The 17,711-nt window shown below is 49.3% G+C and overlaps 1 protein-coding gene across 1 annotated transcript in view; it reads right to left on the bottom strand.

The window, feature by feature from the left end:
• The window catches only part of LOC140386485 (potassium-transporting ATPase alpha chain 1), a 92,005-nt gene that overhangs the window by 5,939 nt on the left and 68,355 nt on the right, over positions 1 to 17,711 (bottom strand). The window contains exons 16-19 of the mRNA XM_072468874.1: positions 17,155 to 17,323; positions 14,219 to 14,373; positions 11,437 to 11,560; positions 9,676 to 9,821 (exon numbers count right to left, since the gene is read on the bottom strand). Coding sequence (XP_072324975.1) covers positions 9,676 to 9,821; positions 11,437 to 11,560; positions 14,219 to 14,373; positions 17,155 to 17,323 — 594 coding nt within the window. The remainder of the gene's footprint in view (positions 1 to 9,675; positions 9,822 to 11,436; positions 11,561 to 14,218; positions 14,374 to 17,154; positions 17,324 to 17,711) is intronic.

Consider the following 17,711-nt stretch of genomic DNA (forward strand, 5'->3'; position numbering starts at 1 on the left):
CGGAGGCCGAGTCAGCCCCCTCAAGCCTGTTACACAGGAACAGGAGAAGTTCCGTTGAGCCCTCTCGAGCCTATTACACAGGAACAGGAGGCGCCCATTCAGCCCCACTGAACCTGTTCCTCCATTTCAATCAGATCGTGGCTGATCTGTATCTTAACTCCATCTCCCCTCCCCTTGGCACAATAACCCTTAATCCCCCTTAAGTGATCAGTAGATAGAGTAGACAGGACAAAACGTTTCCACTTGGCGGAGGGATCAATGACCAGGGGCATAGATTTAAGGTTTGGGGCAGGAGGGAAAACCTTTTTTCCCAGAGGCTTATGGGAGTTTGGAACTCACTGCCTGAAAGACTGGTGGAGGCAGAGAGACCCTTATAACACTGAAGGAGTATTTAGATATGCACTTGCAATGACAAAGCCTATAAGGCTATGGGCCAAGTGCTGGAAAATGGGATTAGAACACGTAGATAGTTGTTTTTGACTGGTGCAGGTGTAATGGGCCAAAGGGCCTTTTCTGTACAATAGACCTCTCTGACTGAGTCTTGACGGACTGAATTGAACGAGCAGGCACTCGTCGCCCAACCAATGAGGCCCGTGTTCGGTGGCTGCATTCATTGGATGGATAACAGCCATATATAATAAGACCTACTGACTGGGAAGTGGCTTGGTTCATTAATGTCCCCATTGGGGAGGGGAATCTGTAGTCCTTACCCAATCTGGCCTACATGTGACTCCAGACCCCCACATCAATGTGGTTGACTCTGATCTGCCCCTCTGAAATGTCCAAGCAGGACACTCTATTCAGCGACAGTTAGGGGTGGGCAATAAATGCTGGGCCCGGCCCAGTGAGGCCCACATAGAATCCCTACAGTGCAGAAGGAGGCCATTCGGCCCTTCCCAAGAATGAATAGAGGGAGCAAAAGAAAGAATCTACCAGTGGGATCTTAAGAGAGCCACTGATGGCCGTGACCTCTGGAGGTTAACTGCCTGGAAGGGCATTGGGGAATTTGGCCAGTCAGAAATGGGGCTCAATGTCAACAGAGGCCAGAATATCAGGCACCTCCTCAGCCCGCTATCTGCTGGAAGTGCGACAGAGATAGTGAACTGAGTCACAACAGTAACACAAGAGTTACACCAATGAGACGTGGGGGCAGAAGGAGGTCACTCGGCCCATAGAGTCTGCTCTGCCATTCAATGAGATCATAACTCACCTGATGTGATGATCCTCCACTCCTACTTACCCGCCTCAGCTCCGTACCCCTTGATTCCCTCGCTGATTAAAAATCTGCCTATCTCAGCCTTGAACATAGTTAACGACCCTGCCTCTACAGCTCTGTGCTGTAAAGAATTCCACAGATTCACTACCCTCTGAGAGAAGCGATTCATCTCTGTCTTAAATGAGCTACCCCTTACTCTGAGATTATGCTCTGGGGTCCTGGACTCCCGCAAGAGGAAACGTGCTCTCAGCATCTACCCTGTCAAGCCCTCTGACAATCCTACATGTCTCAACAAGGTCACCTCTCATTCTTCTAAACTCCAGTGAGCACAGGGCCAACCGATTCAACTTATTCCCTGAATTATTTTATTTTGCTGTGCTTTTCTTTGGTCCATGGATGATTAATGGACATGTATCTTTAAGTCAAGCAGCAGAATTCAGACGTTACAGGAGAGAACACTCGGCTAGTCTTGGCTGGTTCAAATTGGAGCTGCAGACTTGTCAGCACCAGAGAGAGATGGGACTCGGTTTGGTTGATTGGCTGGCAGCCAATGAATTGGCCCAATAGGCTGTACTCTTGCCCAGTAATAGGTGGTGATTGGATCCTATCCCGCTGGAAACATTTTCAGAGTCCCAAGAAGTTTCAGTTTGACTCCTGGCAGCACACAAGCAAGAACTTCTCTCCAGAAAAGCAGTGAGTGGGCAGCACGGTGGCTCAGTGGTTAGCACTGCTGCCTCATGGTGCTGAGGTCCCAGGTTCGATCCCGGCTCGGGGTCGCTGTCCGTGTGGAGTTTGCACAGTCTCCCCGTATTTGCATGGGTTTTCGCCCCCACAAACCAAAGATGTGCAGGCTAGGTGGATTGGCCACTCTAAATTGCCCCTTAATTGGAAAAAATGAATTGGGCACTCTAAATTTAAAAAAAAAGAAACGCTGAGAGTGCTGTATTTCTGAACTTGCAGAGACCTGAATGAACATACCATAAAACCACAAACTGAAAGCAAGGTTTGAAGAGGGGTAAGGTGCTGGAAACAAAGACCTTTTCTTTCCTTTTGCTTATGTTTTTGTTTTACCCCTTTCTTCATGTGTGTGTGTGTGTAAGAGAGAGAGAGAAAAAGAGGTTGGGGGACAAGTGGGGAATTAGATATTCATTAATAATTAACCAGTTGTATTTTCTGCATATTTCATTATAGTTCTTGTTATAAATAAACAGTAATTGTGTTTAAATTTACAAACCTGGTGACTGTAATTATTGGGCAGTCAAGGACCAAAGACTTTGGGTATTTTTATATGAATTGTTGGTTAATTCAATTGTGTTGTGACTCCGGATCAAGTGGGGCTAGAATTGACTGCACACAGCCCAGAGTGTCGTAACAGTACCTGGGATCAACCTAGTGAACCTTCTCTGAACTGCCTCCAATGCCAGGATATCTTTCCTTCGATAAGGGGATCAAAACCATTCACAGTATTTGTGATGACTGTAAGACATTGATGAGTATCAAATGTATCTGGTGCAGTAATGGTTTTAAATGCCTGAGTTAGAGTGTGTATATATCTGCTGCAGTAATATTTTTTAAAACCCTGGTTTAAAGATGTCGTGAAAGTGAGTCATTGTTATTTCAAACCATGCTTATGTTTAAAAGGAGAGGCTAATGGGTTTTTGTTGTGATTTTTGGGGAGTAGATAATTAGTGTTTAAATTTAATCAGTTAGTTCAGGGGATTGGAGTGGGATAAAGATAATGGGAGGAGCCAGGTCTGTACCAAGTCGCCAGCAGACAGTTTAGATATTGCTGTGGACTGAACAGCAGCTTCTGCAAAAGGTTGTTGGGTTGAGCAGTTGCCTGACAGACAAGAATCTGCAGGCTGTTTTATGACAGGATGTCTCTCTCCCTCTCTCTGTCTCTCGCTCTCTCTCTCTTGCTCTATCTTTCGCTCGCTCTCTCCAAGCAGTCTTTAAAATTAATTCTTCTTCTGGTGATGGTGCTGAGCGGACATATATCAAGTGGCTCTCCTCCAGACCAGAACCAAATAAGCACTTTCAGGTGAATTTTGCCTGAAAATTCGAAGACAAATTTACCTCAATGGCGAGAAGAAAGCAACCACACAAAAAATGCCAGCAAACGGGAGCTCAAGGGGTGAAGTGGCGGAAAGGGCCACAAGCAGCAGGCGGACGCGATGGCAGACCCACGAGGCAAGAGGCTCCAGCCATCCAGGAGAGAGGGAGACCAACGAAGGAAGTGGCCACCATGAAAGAGGCGATCAGGATAGAAATCCAGGTGGCAGTGACAGAGGCGATGGTCACCATGCAAAAGACAATCGACGGGCTGTGGAAGAAAGTGGAGGCACAGGAAAGGACAATCCACGACCTGGAGAAGATCTCGACAGACCAGAGCGGTCTGTCGCCCTGGAAGCAGAAGTGAAAAGGTTGGTGGCGGCCCAGGGGAACTTAAAGGGAAAAGTTGAGGACGAGAAAACGTGATAGCCGATGCTTTGTCACGAATGTGATGAACAGAAGCAGTTTCAGTTGGAGGAAGAACAACAACAAAAAAATGGACTATATTATTATACCTGTTTGCGCGTGTTGTTTTTTTGAAATGAAAAAGTATATTTACTGTGTGCATTTCTTAAAGGATAGTGAAAAGCTGAAAAATGAAACCATCTTGAAGTTGATGGTTTATTTTTTTTTTCTTGGGGGGAGGTGTCATGTGAGAGTACCTTTGAGAAATGAATTTTTATAAATGGGTGTGTATCTAAATATCTGTAGTGAGAGTACCTTTAAGAAATGGGTGTTTATTACTGCAGTGATGTCAGAGAGTGGGTGGAGCTGGGCTGTATGTCCTCTTTTTACTTTCGTTTTAGGCTGTTTGCTGCAGGGTGTGTTTTAGTTTCGTTTTCAGAGCAGGATAGCTGCAGTCACAGCCAGAAGGGGTATTAGTCTTTCTCTCTGTAATCTAAAAACTGTAAATCGATCCTTTGGTGATTTAAAACTAATAATTGCTCTCAGTAGTGACTTTAACGTTATGTGCTTCTGTTAAAAGATTGTTTTTAAGTCTTGTGGGTGTTAAAAGGACAGCTTAAGGATTACTTAGTGTATTCTTTGGAGGTTGTATTTGAATTAATGGTTGCTAAGATGTTCACTATGTTTTAAAAAGGTTAACTTGAGTTCATAGAATAAACATTGTTTTGCTTTAAAAAATACTTTTCCATTTCTGCTGTACCACACCTGTAGAGAGAGCCATGTGCTCCCCATACCACAATCTATTAAAAGTTGTGGGTCAGGTGAACTCCCTGATACACTTTGGGGTTCTCTAAATCCTGGGCCATAACACATTGGACAGTGAATATGTTTGCGCGGGACTGTGCTGCCTCGCTCTGATCAAAAAAAGACCAGATCACTGGAAAGAGCGAGGACAGGGGAATGCAGGTGAGGGTATAGGCAGAGAAAGCGGGTAGTCAGCGGGTGCAATTTAGCGGCTAGACCAACTCTGGGAGGGGAGCCACCACACTGGCAGGGATAGCTAACACGGGAAGACAGGCAGCAAGGGGAGCTGCAGCGCACCTCCCGGCAGGAGAACACAGGGATAGGGACGGGGAACAGCAGGCAGAGGGGCGGGGGGGGGGGGGGGGGGGGGGGGGGGGTTGCGGGAAGGAGCACAAAAGGAACAGGACAGGGGAAAAAGTTAGTTTTCGGATTGGCTTCGGCAGGTAAGGTGCAGGCTGGGGAGACAAGGTGGTGCCACAAGCAGCCACAAACAAAAGGAAACCCCGGAGTACAGGAGCTCGACCTCATGGTGAGAGCGGCGACCGTGGCCATTTTGTGCAGGGATGCATCCACCAGGTAAGTATGGTTGATCCCACAAGAGCAGGGGGACAAAACCCCCACCAGGATTATCACTCGGAATGTCAGGAAATAACGGTCCAGTGAAAAGATCCAGGCCGGGATTCTCCGCCGGCACGATTCTCCGTTAAGCTGGTGCCCGGGGGTTTATCGACGGCTTGGGGCTGCCCCACAATGGGAAACCCCATTGACCGACCGGCGTAATGGAGAATCCCGCCAGCCGGTCGGGGCAGAAATGTGGTGCGGCGGGGCGGAGAATCCCGCCCCCTGAGTCTTCGCCCACTTAAGAAGTTTGAAAGCCAACATAGTCTTCCTGAAGGAGACACATCTGAGGGAGAAGGATTGACTGCAGATAAGGAATGGCTGGGTGGGACAGACGTACCACTCGTGTTATGGGGCGAGAGGTAGGGGAGTAGCCATACTGATTAACAAAACGACAAGGTTTAAAGCGACAAGGACGGTTACAGACCAAGGGAGACAGTACGTCATGGTCAGTGGTGTCCTGGACGGGGCACCGGTAGTTCTAGTAAATATATACACACCCAACTGGGATGACACAGACTTCATAGAAGCAAATAAAAGCCATGGCAGTTCCTACACCCCATGAGAAGGGATTCTTGTTCTTTTCGCTGATTCACAAAGCATACTCATTGCAGTGGGAAAGGTCATGCTTCCAGGAATAGGAACGGTGGAACGCTCCACGATAGTTATCTCCGACCACGTTCCGCATTACATTGATGTGAGGTTGGAGACGGGCCGTGCCCAACACCCCATCTCTTGACCAATGAGGTCTTCGGCCAGAAAACATCACAGGCCATAAGCGAGTACATAAGAACTAGGAACAGGAGTAGGCCATCTGGCCCCTCGAGCCTGCTCCGCCATTCAATGAGATCATGGCTGATCTTTTGTGGACTCAGCTCCACTTTCCGGCCCGAACACCATAACCCTTAATCCCTTTATTCTTCAGAGTACATTGCTAATAACCAGAATGGGAAGTCTCACCTTCCACTTTCTGGGAGGCACTGAAGGTTGTGATTAGGGGAGAGATTATATCCTACAAGGCACGTAGAGACAGGGAATAGAGGGCGGCCAGGCAACAACTGATCAACTCCATTCTGGAGATCGACAGAAAGTATTCTGAGGCTTTGACCATAGAGCATCTGGCAGAGAGGAAAAGCTACAAAAGGAGGTTAACCTGCTTTCTATCAGGAAAGCAGTGCACCAACTCCGCCAGACACGAGGGACCTTCTATGAACATGGAGAAAGGGCTGACTGCCTACTGGCTCACCAGCTGAGAAAGCCGGTTGCTACAAGAGAGAGGAGCGCGCAGGTAAAGGATAGCAGAGGCAGACTGGTAACCGAGCAAAAAGAGGTCAACCAAGCATTCGAGACCTCCATACACGTCCGAACCCCCCGACTGGGGACATGGAGATGAAACGGTTCCTTGATGGACTGGACATGCTAGTCGTGGGGGACGACAGGCAGGCGGAGCTGGAAACACCAATAAGATTGGGAGAGATCATGGAGAGCATCAGCTCCATGCAGGCGGGGAAGGAGCCGGGACCCGACGGGTTCCCGGCGGACTTCTATAAAACATCTGCACCAACCCTGGCCCCGTACTTAGGGATATGTTCGCAGACTCATTAGCGAGGGGCACCCTGCCTCCTACGCTGACATAGGCCACGGTATCGCTGATAGCCAAACAAGACAAAGGTTCAACAGAATTTGGATCTTGCAGACTCATTTTGCTGCTCAACGTAGACACAAAGATACTCGAGAAAGTCCTGCCCAAGAGATTGGAAAACTGGCGTACCGGAGGTGGTCGCAGAGGACCAGACGGGCTTTGTCAAGGGTAGATAGCTAACTGCAAACATAATAATAATAATCTTTATTGTCAGAAGTAGGCTTACATTAACACTGCAATGAAGTTACTATGAAAAACCCCTAGTCGCCACATTCCGGCGCCTGTTAGGGTACACAGAGGGAGAATTCAGAATGTCCAATTCACCTAACAGCACGTCTTTCGGGACTTGTGGGAGGAAACCCGAGCACCCGGAGGAAACCCATGCAGACACAGCGAGAACGTGCACACTCCGCACAGACAGTGACCCAAGCCGGGATTGGAACCTGGGACCCTGGCGCTGCGAAGCAACAGTGCTAAACACTGTGCTACCTCGCCGCCCCATCAGGCGGCTGCTAAATTTAATAATGACCCCATCCAGGGAACGAACGCCAGAGGTGATTGAAACTAGCCCAAAACAAAATCCGCTACTTGGGGATGCGGATAGCCCATGACTGGACATGGATCCACATGTTTAAAAAAACCGACATAGATGGGATGCCCCCCCACTTTCCCTGGCAGGGAGGGTGCAGGCGATTAAGATGAACGTACTGTCATGGGCGGCGCAGTGGGTGGCACTGCTGCCTTGGGCGCTGAGGACCTGGGTTTGGTCCTGGCCCCGGGTCACTCTCTGTGTGGAGTTTGCACATTCTCCCCGTGTCTGCATGGGTCTCATCTCCACCACCCAAAGATGTACAGGTTAGGTGAATTGGCCACACTAAATTGCCCCTTAATTGGAAAAAAAAATAATTGGGTACTCTAAATTATTTTAAAAAGATGAACATACTTCCAAAGTTACTCTTCCTGTTTAGATCCATATCGATCTCCATCCCCAAGGCCTTTTTCCACAAGGTAGACAAAATGATCATGGCATTCATGTGGGGGGTAAGAACACAAGGATCCCTAAGTCGAAACTGCAAAGGAGGAAAAATATGGGCGGTCTGACCCTGCCGAATCTACAATACTACCACTGGGCAGCCACAGCCGAGAGGGTGAGGGGATGGATATGAGAACCCAATACGGAATGGGTGAGGCTGGAGGAGTCCTCCCGCCAAAGTGCACATCCAGCCCAGTGGTGGTAGCCACACTGAAGACATTGAACCAAATGAGACAGCATTTCGGTTAAACCGAAATGGCCCCATCTGCGGTAACCGCTCGACGCCACCTTTAAAAAATGGAGACAGGACAGGGGGGGGGGGAACGTTAGCAGTCAGGGACTTTTACATAAGGGACAGACTAACGACCTTGGGCGAACTGACAGAAGACCTGAACTACAGACAGGACAGGAACTCGGGCACCTTCAAATTAAACACTTTCTCCGCAAGGAGATGGCTAGATACCCCAGGGCCCCAAGAGACACTCTTAGAGGAACCAACAAACACGGATGGCAAGGATTGGGGGGAACTGTGGGAACATATATGGACAGTTCCTGGATAGGGCAAGACTACCACTGGATGAAGCCAGACAAAAATGGGAGGATGAACTGGGGACTGAAGTGGGGACTCTGGAGTGAAGCACTGAGCAGGACCAATTCCTCCTCCTGCACTAGGCACAGCCCCATGCAGTTTAAAGTGGTACACAGAGCACACCTAACCAGAACCCGAATGAGCAGGTTCTTCCCGGAGGTGGAGGATAAAGGTGAACGGTGCCAGAGGGGCCGGACCAACCACACCCACATGTTCTGGGCCTGCCCCAGACTTGTCTCTTTCTGGACAGCCTTCCTTGAGGTGATGTCCAGGGTTGTGAGGGTGGAGTGCCTGAGAGTGGCAGTATTGGACCAGCCAGAACTACATATAAGTAAGAGGGCAGACGCCCTGGCTTTTGCTTCCTTAATCGCACGTCGGAGAATCCTGCTTGGCTGGCGATCAGCAGCACCACCCAAAGCGGCAGACCTGTCGGAATTCTTCCACCTGGAGAAGATTACACCATCCAAGGGTCAGACGAGGGCTTCCACAAAGCGTGGGGACCATTCATCAGCCTATTCCAAGACCTGTTTGAGGCCAATAGTGACCAGGAAGAGTGGGGGGCGGGGGGGGCAATGGAAAGGAGCAGAGAGGAAAAGGGAAAGGAGGGAATCCAAGGGAATCACAGAACGAAACAAGGGGAAAAAGGGAGGAGAGGGGCCACGTAGCCCCCTGCATCTCCGACTCCCCAAAGAAACAACTTAAATCCTCAACAGAGAGGAGCGGACAACAGTATGTGTTGCCCAGGGCAGAAGTCAGCACTAACAGGGAAAATTAAACTACCAATGGGGGAACGGAGGGTGGGGGGAGGCAGACTGGGGGACTACATGTAAAAATCTATGTAAATAAGAAAGTTTCCACACGGACAGCGACCCAGAGCTGGGATCGAACCTGGGACCTCGGCGCCGTGAGGCAGCAATGCTAACCACTGCGCCACCGTGCTGCCCTGATTTTATTCTGAAGCATTCTTTAAATGATAATTGTAAGTTAGATTTCTCCACTGTTAAAGTTAGTAATATTGTGTTCATACAGTTTATTTTAATATACCATATCCCTATTTGTGCATGGGATCACTCCTGGAGCGAAATATCCTCTCAGTTTTACAAACGTTGGGGTCTGGTGCGGGTTCGTCAGATATTTCAGGTGTGATCCTTCAGTGATATAAAACTTCTCTCGATTTGGTGTTCCATGACTTTCAGAGCATGAAGGAATGCAGTAGAGTTTAACACCCACTCTGCAGTCCCTGACGTGCCTTCTGCCCTTGGACACCCCATCATACCCCCCCACCCCCCACCTCTGCTCCCTCGGTGGATACATACCCATTCCTGTCCGTAACTGTCCTGCAGTGAGTTGTTGCTCTGGTCTTCCCATTGAGCTCGGAGTCCGATACACAGCAGAGGATACCACCCCTCCTGCGCCATGACAGTGAAATAATCAGTGAATCCGGCAAAGGACTGAATCACACCTGTTGCGACACAGTGAGGAAGACACCTTAGTTTCATATGGCTCCAGGTCACAGCCCGGTATCAGATAAACCCGCTTCTCCACCACCTTTTATGGACAGTGGACCGCACTTTGGACGGGGCTCAAGGGGGCTTTAACGCTTTCCCTCACATCTCCGATGAGACTATCCTGGTAGTGAGCCCACTCCCCAGACAAACATGCCCCATAAACCAGGTGAGCACTACAATCACCATGGGAGGAGGGGGGGGGGGTCGCTACACTGTCGGAGGGTCAGTACTGAGGGAGTGCTGCACTATCAGTGGGTCAGTACTGAGGGAGTGCTGCACTGTCAGTGGGTCAGTACTGAGGGAGTGCTGCACTATTGGAGGGACAGTACTGAGGGAGCGCTGCACTATCGGAGGGTCAGTACTGAAGAAGTGCTGCACTGTCAGTGGGTCAGTACTGAGGGAGTGCTGCACTGTCAGTGGGTCAGTACTGAGGGAGTGCTGCACTATCGGAGGGTCAGTACTGAGCGAATGCTGCACTGTCAGAGGGTCAGTACTGAGGGAGTGCTGCACTGTCAGTGGGTCAGTACTGAGGGAGTGCTGCATTGTCAGTGGGTCAGTACTGAGGGATTGCTGCACTGTCAGAGGGTCAGTACTGATCGAATGCTGCACTGTCAGTGGGTCAGCACTGAGGGAGTGCTGCACCAACGGAGGGTCAGTATTGAGGGAGCGCTGCACTGTCAGTGGGTCAGTACTGAGGGAGCTCTGCACTATCGGAGGGTCAGTACTGAGCGAATGCTGCACTGTTGGAGGGTCAATACTGAGGGAGTGCTGCACTGTCAGGACCAGTACTGAGGGAGCTCTGCACTGTCAGAGGGTCAGTACTGAGGGAGTGCTGCACTGTCAGAGGGTCAGTACTGAGGGAGCTCTGCACTGTCAGAGGGTCAGTACTGAGGGAGCACTGTACTGGCGGAGGGTCAGTACTGAGGGAGTGCTGCACTGTCGGAGGCTCAGTACTAAGGAGGTGCTGCACTGTCAGAGGGTCAGTACTGAGGGAGTGCTGCACTGTCGGAGAGTCAGTACTAAGGAGGTGCTGCACTGTCAGAGGGTCAGTACTGAGGGAGTGCTGCACTGTCGGAGAGTCAGTACTAAGGGGGTGCTGCACTGTCAGATTCAGTATTGATGGAACGCTGCATTTTCGGGAATCCCACCTTTCGAATGATACATTAAAACCAAGGCTACCGTCTGCCCTCTCGAAGTGGGGGAGGGGGGTGGTGTGGTGTACAAGATCCCACGACTGCTGTTTGCCATAGGAGGGGGGGGAGGTGCGCAGATTCCTTCCAGTGTGTCCTGAGACCCAGTGTTTATCCCTCAACCCACATCGCTGAAAATAATCCGATGATTTGGGTCTCTATCACGATGCTATCTGTGGGATCTTGCTGAGTGTCAATTGCCTCGCTGAGTTTCCTGTGTCACAACAGTGACCTCCCTGCAAACAACACCCTTCGTCGGCCGCGAACGGCTCAGGGATGTCCAAAGGGGGCTGAAATTTGAGTTTTCTGTGTCACGCAGAGGGGTGAGAGATCGGCGTGGGTGAACTGAGGGCGACCGAATCCTGAGTGGAGTACCTACCGATCTGGAAGTAGGAATAGACAGCGAGCTGTTCGTTGACTAGTCGGTCCTGACGAGGGTTCCGGGGTTTTAGGTTCATGATGTCACTCTCTGCTTTCTCGTAGGCAAGGGACACAGACGGGAACTGCTCGAGAAGAGAGGTTCAAACCGTGAGAAACAATATAAAATCAGGGGTAAAATTGTTAAAGGGTCAGAGGGAGCTGGGGTTTACGTGCAGAGATCATTGAAGCTGGAGAGAGCAGTTAAAGCAGATAGTATTCTGGGATTTCTTAATAGGAACTTTTCACCTTAGGGCAGGGGCCAATACAAGAGGGCATAGATTTAAGGTAATGGGCAGGAGATTTAGAGGGGCTTTGAGGAAAAACATTTTCACCCAAAGGGTGTGGGAATCTGGAACTTGAGGCCTGAAAGAATGGTAGAGGCAGGGACCCTCACAACATTTAAGAATCATTTCAATGAGCACTTGAAATGGCGCAGCATAAAAGGCTACGGACCAAGTACTGGAAAATGGGATTAGAATGGATAGGAGCCTGATGGCCGGCACAGACACGATAGGCCGAAGGGCCTCTTTCTGTGCTGAGAACCCGATAACTATGTGATAAATGCAGGAATTTCAGAGATATTGTATTGTAGGTATTTAGTGCATATGATGGGGGATTCGAACCGGGTCCCCATCGCATTACCCTGGAGTCTCCGGTTTAATAGTCCAGCGACAGAGCGTGTGAGGCTTGACATCAAGATTTGTCTTTATTCGAACCAAAGTGTCATGAATCTGTGCAATTCGTGACTCCAGAGTGTGGTGGAGCTGGGAATTTGAGTAAAGTTAAGGAGGAGCTAGACAGATTTTTAATTAGTAATGGGTTGAAGGATTATGGAGAACGGGCGGGAAAGTGGAGTGAGGCCGGGATGAGATCAGCCACGATCATATTGGATGGCAGAGCGGGCTCGATGGGCTGAATGGCCTACTCCTGTTCCTCATCCTCCTATAGTTGAAGAGTACATCATCAGGTAATGTACCTGACCAGACCAGATAAAGATGTGCAAAAGGATATTCGTGAACCAAATGTTTTTTTTTAATGACAATTGCCGATAGTTCCATTACTGAGACCAACTTTCAATTTCCAGGTTTTATTAATTGGATTTAAACTCAACCAGCCGCCCAGGTTGATTTGAAACCATGTCCTTGGGCCATTAGCCTGGGCCGCTGGCTTATTATCCCACTGACGTTATTATCCCGCCACCATCTGTCCACATACTGTGTATGCTTGAAGTCAACGCACTGTTGGTGAAGATGCGACTGCGTGAGGGAATGGTGCAGGTGAGGATGCTGCGGGACTGGGGGAGCACGTTGGCGAGGAGGTGAGGCTGGGATTGTTTCACTTGGAACAGAGGGGGCTGGGAGAGTTCAGGGTTGACTGGGCAGGAAGCGACCATTGCTATTGGCTGAGCAGTGGAGGTGAGGGGTGGGTCCGTGCTGGCGATTCTGTTATCCCCCAACCCCCCTCCTGGAGGGTGTCGGGGAACTGGAAGTTAACGCCTAGACTGGTGATGGAGAGAGGAACCCTCGCCACAATCGCAAGTCCCTCGGAAATGAGCTGGGAAGCGGCAGACCCCAGATGCAATGGACAAAGAGATGGGGGAGGTTCAGCTGGAGTGTGACTTGTCGGCAGGGCCACACAATGGTCCGAATGGTCTCCTTCCGAGGGGTAGATTATTTATTGTGATGATTGTAGGAATTCAAATATTTTGTAACAAAGGGTTAAAAACCTGAGGTTAGTGTGTATGACCGTTTGCAGTAGTGTTTTTAAAGAATCCTGGTTTAAAAGGCAGACAGATTTTTGGGGAGCCAGAGGTGCAATTAAAGCATCGTAAAAGCTTGGACTCACAGATTTTGTTTAGATTAAGAGGGTTTGCTGTGCATTGGTTAATTGGATACAATGTGTTTCAACTAATGGGAGGAATTAGAGTACCAGGTGTTTTGCAGAAAAACAGGTATACAGTTGGGAGCTGGGAGAGACAGTTTCTGAAGAATTCAGTGAGAGATCCTGCATTGTTCTGACAGATTCAGGCCTCTCTTTCTCAAAGTGGAATATGCAGACATCTCTATGATGTCTGCATATTCCACTTTGCATATAGGCAGCTATTCCTGGGTGCTAACTTTATTTAAAAGTGGATTGGAACTTGAAATGGCTTTGTTGTTTGAATGGAAGTAAAGATAGCAGTTAAGGGTTATGGTATTCACTGCACTGATTATTATTGTTTAAGGGGTAATTGAAAGCTAGTTTTTCTGTGTGATGTTCAGGATATCTTTTTTAAAAATAAATTTAGAGTACCCAATTATTTTTCCCAATTAAGGGGCAGTTTAGCGTGTCCAATTCACCGAACTTGCACATCTTTGGGTTGTGGGGGTGAAACCCACGCAAACACAGGGAGAATGCGCAAACTCCACACGGACAGTGACCAGGGCCAGGATTCGAACCCGGGTCCTCAGCGCCGTAGGCAGCAATGCTAACCACTGTGCCACCATGCTGCCCTTGTTCAGGATATCTTAATGCTGTGTTGGTAATAATGTTTGTTTTAATAAACCATATCTCTATTTCTTTGTGAAGTCACTCCTGGAGGAGGCATCCTTTCTTCTCAATCTTACAAAATTAAAATAAAATATTGGGGTTTCTGTCCAGTATCCGAGAAACTGTTGGGGTCAGGTCCAGGATTATAATCTTGCCCGAAGGGACATAGGGGTAATTTCCTTTGTCACCAAAGAAGAAGAGGTAGGACTTACGATATCCGTTGCAAGCTCGATGAAGAGAATAGTGATACATCCCAAGGGCAGGGGCACACTCATGGTGATGTAGATGAGGTAAGGAGCCAGTTCCGGAATGTTCTTGGTCAATGTGTAGGCGATTGACTTCTTCAGGTTGTCAAAAATTAGACGCCCTAATGAAATCAGTTAAATAGCAAATCTTAAAAAGGCATCACATTGAAGGGTTGGCGAACTTCTGACATCTCCACTTTGGCTTTTGACCCAGCATCCTTCAAAACTGTGACTGATCACATCTTTTGTAATCTGCGCTGTACCCATCCTCGGAGTGTTTGATGGGAACAGTGTAGAGGGAGCTTTACTCTGTATCTAACCCCGTGCTGTACCTGTCCTGGGAGTGTTTGATGGGGACAGTGTAGAGGGAGCTTTACTCTGTATCTAACCCCGTGCTGTACCTGTCCTGGGAGTGTTTGATGGGGACAGTGTAGAGGGAGCTTTACTCTGTATCTAACCCCGTGCTGTACCTGTCCTGGGAGTGTTTGATGGGGACAGTGTAGAGGGAGCTTTACTCTGTATCTAACCCCGTGCTGTACCTGTCCTGGGAGTGTTTGATGGGGACAGTGTAGAGGGAGCTTTACTCTGTATCTAACCCCGTGCTGTACCTGTCCTGGCAGCGTTTGATGCGGACAGTGTAGAGGGAGCTTTACTCTGTATCTAACCCCGTGCTGTACCTGTCCTGGGAGTGTTTGATGGGGACAGTGTAGAGGTAGCTTTACTCTGTATCTAACCCCGTGCTGTACCTGTCCTGGGAGTGTTTGATGGGGACAGTGTAGAGGGAGCTTTACTCTGTATCTAACTCCGTGCTGTACCCGTCCTGGGAGTGTTTGATGGGGACAGTGTAGAGGGAGCTTTACTCTGTATCTAACCCCGTGCTGCACCTGTCCTCGGAGTGTTTGATGGGGACAGTGTAGAGGGAGCTTTACTCCGTATCTAACTCCGTGCTGTACCTGTCCTGGGAGTGTGTGATGGGGACAGTGTAGAGGGAGCTTTACTCTGTATCTAACCCCGTGCTGTACCTGTCCTGGGAGTGTTTGATGGGGACAGTGTAGAGGGCGCTTTACTCTGTATCTAACTCCGTGCTGTACCTGTCCTGGGAGTGTTTGATGGGAACAGTGCAGAGGGAGCTTTACTCTGTATCTAACCCCGTGCGGTACCTGTCCTGGGAGTGTTTGATGGGGACAGTGTAGAGGGATCTTTACTCTGTATCTAACCCCGTGCTGTACCTGCCTGGGAGAGTTTGATGGACACAGTGCAGAGGGAGCTTCACTCTGTAACTAACCCCGTGCTGTACCTGCCTGGGAGTGTTTGATGGGGACAGTGTAGAGGGAGCTTTACTCTGTATCTAACCACGTGCGGTACCTGTCCTCGGAGTGTTTGATAGGGACAGTGTGGAGGGAGCTTTACTCTGTATATAACCCCATATTGTACCTGTCCTGGGAGTTTTTGATGGGGTACAGTGTAGACGGAGCTTTACTCTGTATCTAACCCCATGTTGTACCTGTCCTGGGAGTGTTTGATGGGGTACAGTGTAGAGGGAGCTTTACTCTGTTTTATTTATTTAGAGTACCAATTCATTTTTTCCAATTAAGGGGCAATTTAGCATTGCCAGTCCACCTACCCTGCACATCTTTGGGTTGTGGGGATGAAACCCACGCAAACACGGGGAGAATGTGCAAACGCCACACGGACCGTGACCCAAGGCCGGGAACAAACCTGGAACCTTGGCGCCGTGAGGCAGCAATGCTAATCACTGCACCACCGTGCTGCCCTTGGAGCTTTCCTCTGTATCAACCCCCGTGCTGTACCTGTCCTGGGAGTGTTTGATGGGGACAGTGCGGAGGGAGCTTTACTCTGTATCTAACCCCGTGCTGTACCTGTCCTAGGAGTGTTTGATGGGGACGGTGTAGAGAGAGCTTTACCCTGTATCTAACCCTGTGCTGTACCTGCCCTGGGAGTGTTTGATGGGGACAGTGTAGAGGAAGCTTTACTCTGTATCTAACCCCGTGCTGTACCTGTCCTGGGAGTGTTTGATGGGGACAGTGTAGAGGGAGCTTTACTCTGTATCTAATGTATCTAACCCCGTGTTGTACCTGTCCTGGGAGTGTTTGATGGGGACAGTGTAGAGAGAGCTTTACCCTGTATCTAACCCTGTGCTGTACCTGCCCTGGGAGTGTTTGATGGGGACAGTGTAGAGGGAGCTTTACTCTGTATCTAACCCCGTGCTGTACCTGTCCTAGGAGTGTTTGATGGGGACAGTGTAGAGAGAGCTTTACCCTGCATCTAACCCTGTGCAGTACCTGTCCTGGGAGTGTTTGATGGGGACAGTGTAGAGGGAGCTTTACTCTGTATCTAACCCCGTGTTGTACCTGTCCTGGGAGTGTTTAATGGGGACAGTGTAGAGGGAGCTTTACTCTGTATCTAACCCCGTGCTGTACCTGTCCTAGGAGTGTTTGATGGGGACAGTGTAGAGGGAGCTTTACCCTGTATCTAACCCTGTGCTGTACCTGCCCTGGGAGTGTTTGATGGGGACAGTGTAGAGGGAGCTTTACTCTGTATCTAACCCCGTGCTGTACCTGTCCTGGGAGTGTTTGATGGGGACAGTGTAGAGGGAACTTTACTCTGTATCTAACCCCGTGCTGTTCCTGTCGTGGGAGTGTTTGATGGGGACAGTGTAGAGGGAGCTTTGCTATGTATCTATCCCCGTGCTGTACCTGTCCTGGGAGTGTTTGATGGAGACAGTGTAGAGGGAGCTTTACTCTGTATCTAACCCCGTGCTGTACCTGTCCTGGGAGTGTTTGATGGGGACAGTGTAGAGGGAGCTTTACTCTGTATCTATCCCCGTGCTGTACCTGTCCTGGGAGTGTTTGATGGGGCAGTGTAGAGTGACCCACGCCTACCTTGTTCTACTCCAGTTACAATTGAAGCAAAGTTATCATCCAGGAGTATCATGTCAGCGGCATTCTTGGCGGCGTCTGATCCCGCGATCCCCATGGCAATTCCGATATCCGCTTTCTTCAGTGCCGGAGAGTCATTGACTCCATCTCCAGTAACAGCAACAATGAAGCCCTGTGAAAGAGAGAGAGAGCAGAGCAAGGATTGGCATTAAACTCTGTCTACAAGTCCTGCATGCTCTGCAACCCGGAGGGAAATCAAGCGACAACTGGGTGTCAGGCGTGGCTCGGTCGAACATCTTCCCTTTTCCAAACAACAACCTGCATTTCTGTACCATCTTAAACATCCCGAAGTGCTTCAGAGTTGGACCCAAACAGTCAGTCAGTGCAGGGTAGAACTGTTGCCTTTCTTTACACACCTTATTTATGTCTGCAGTTACGCATTACAAGCATGCACCTCCTAACCCAGTAACCCCAGTTGTCATCTGTTCCTCCTTATTGGAGCACAAGTAAGTTCCCATTTAATGCCCCATCTGAATACAATAAAATACAAATACAATTAT

This window comes from Scyliorhinus torazame, chromosome 12, assembly GCF_047496885.1.
Source record: "Scyliorhinus torazame isolate Kashiwa2021f chromosome 12, sScyTor2.1, whole genome shotgun sequence".
Lineage (NCBI taxonomy): Eukaryota > Metazoa > Chordata > Chondrichthyes > Carcharhiniformes > Scyliorhinidae > Scyliorhinus > Scyliorhinus torazame.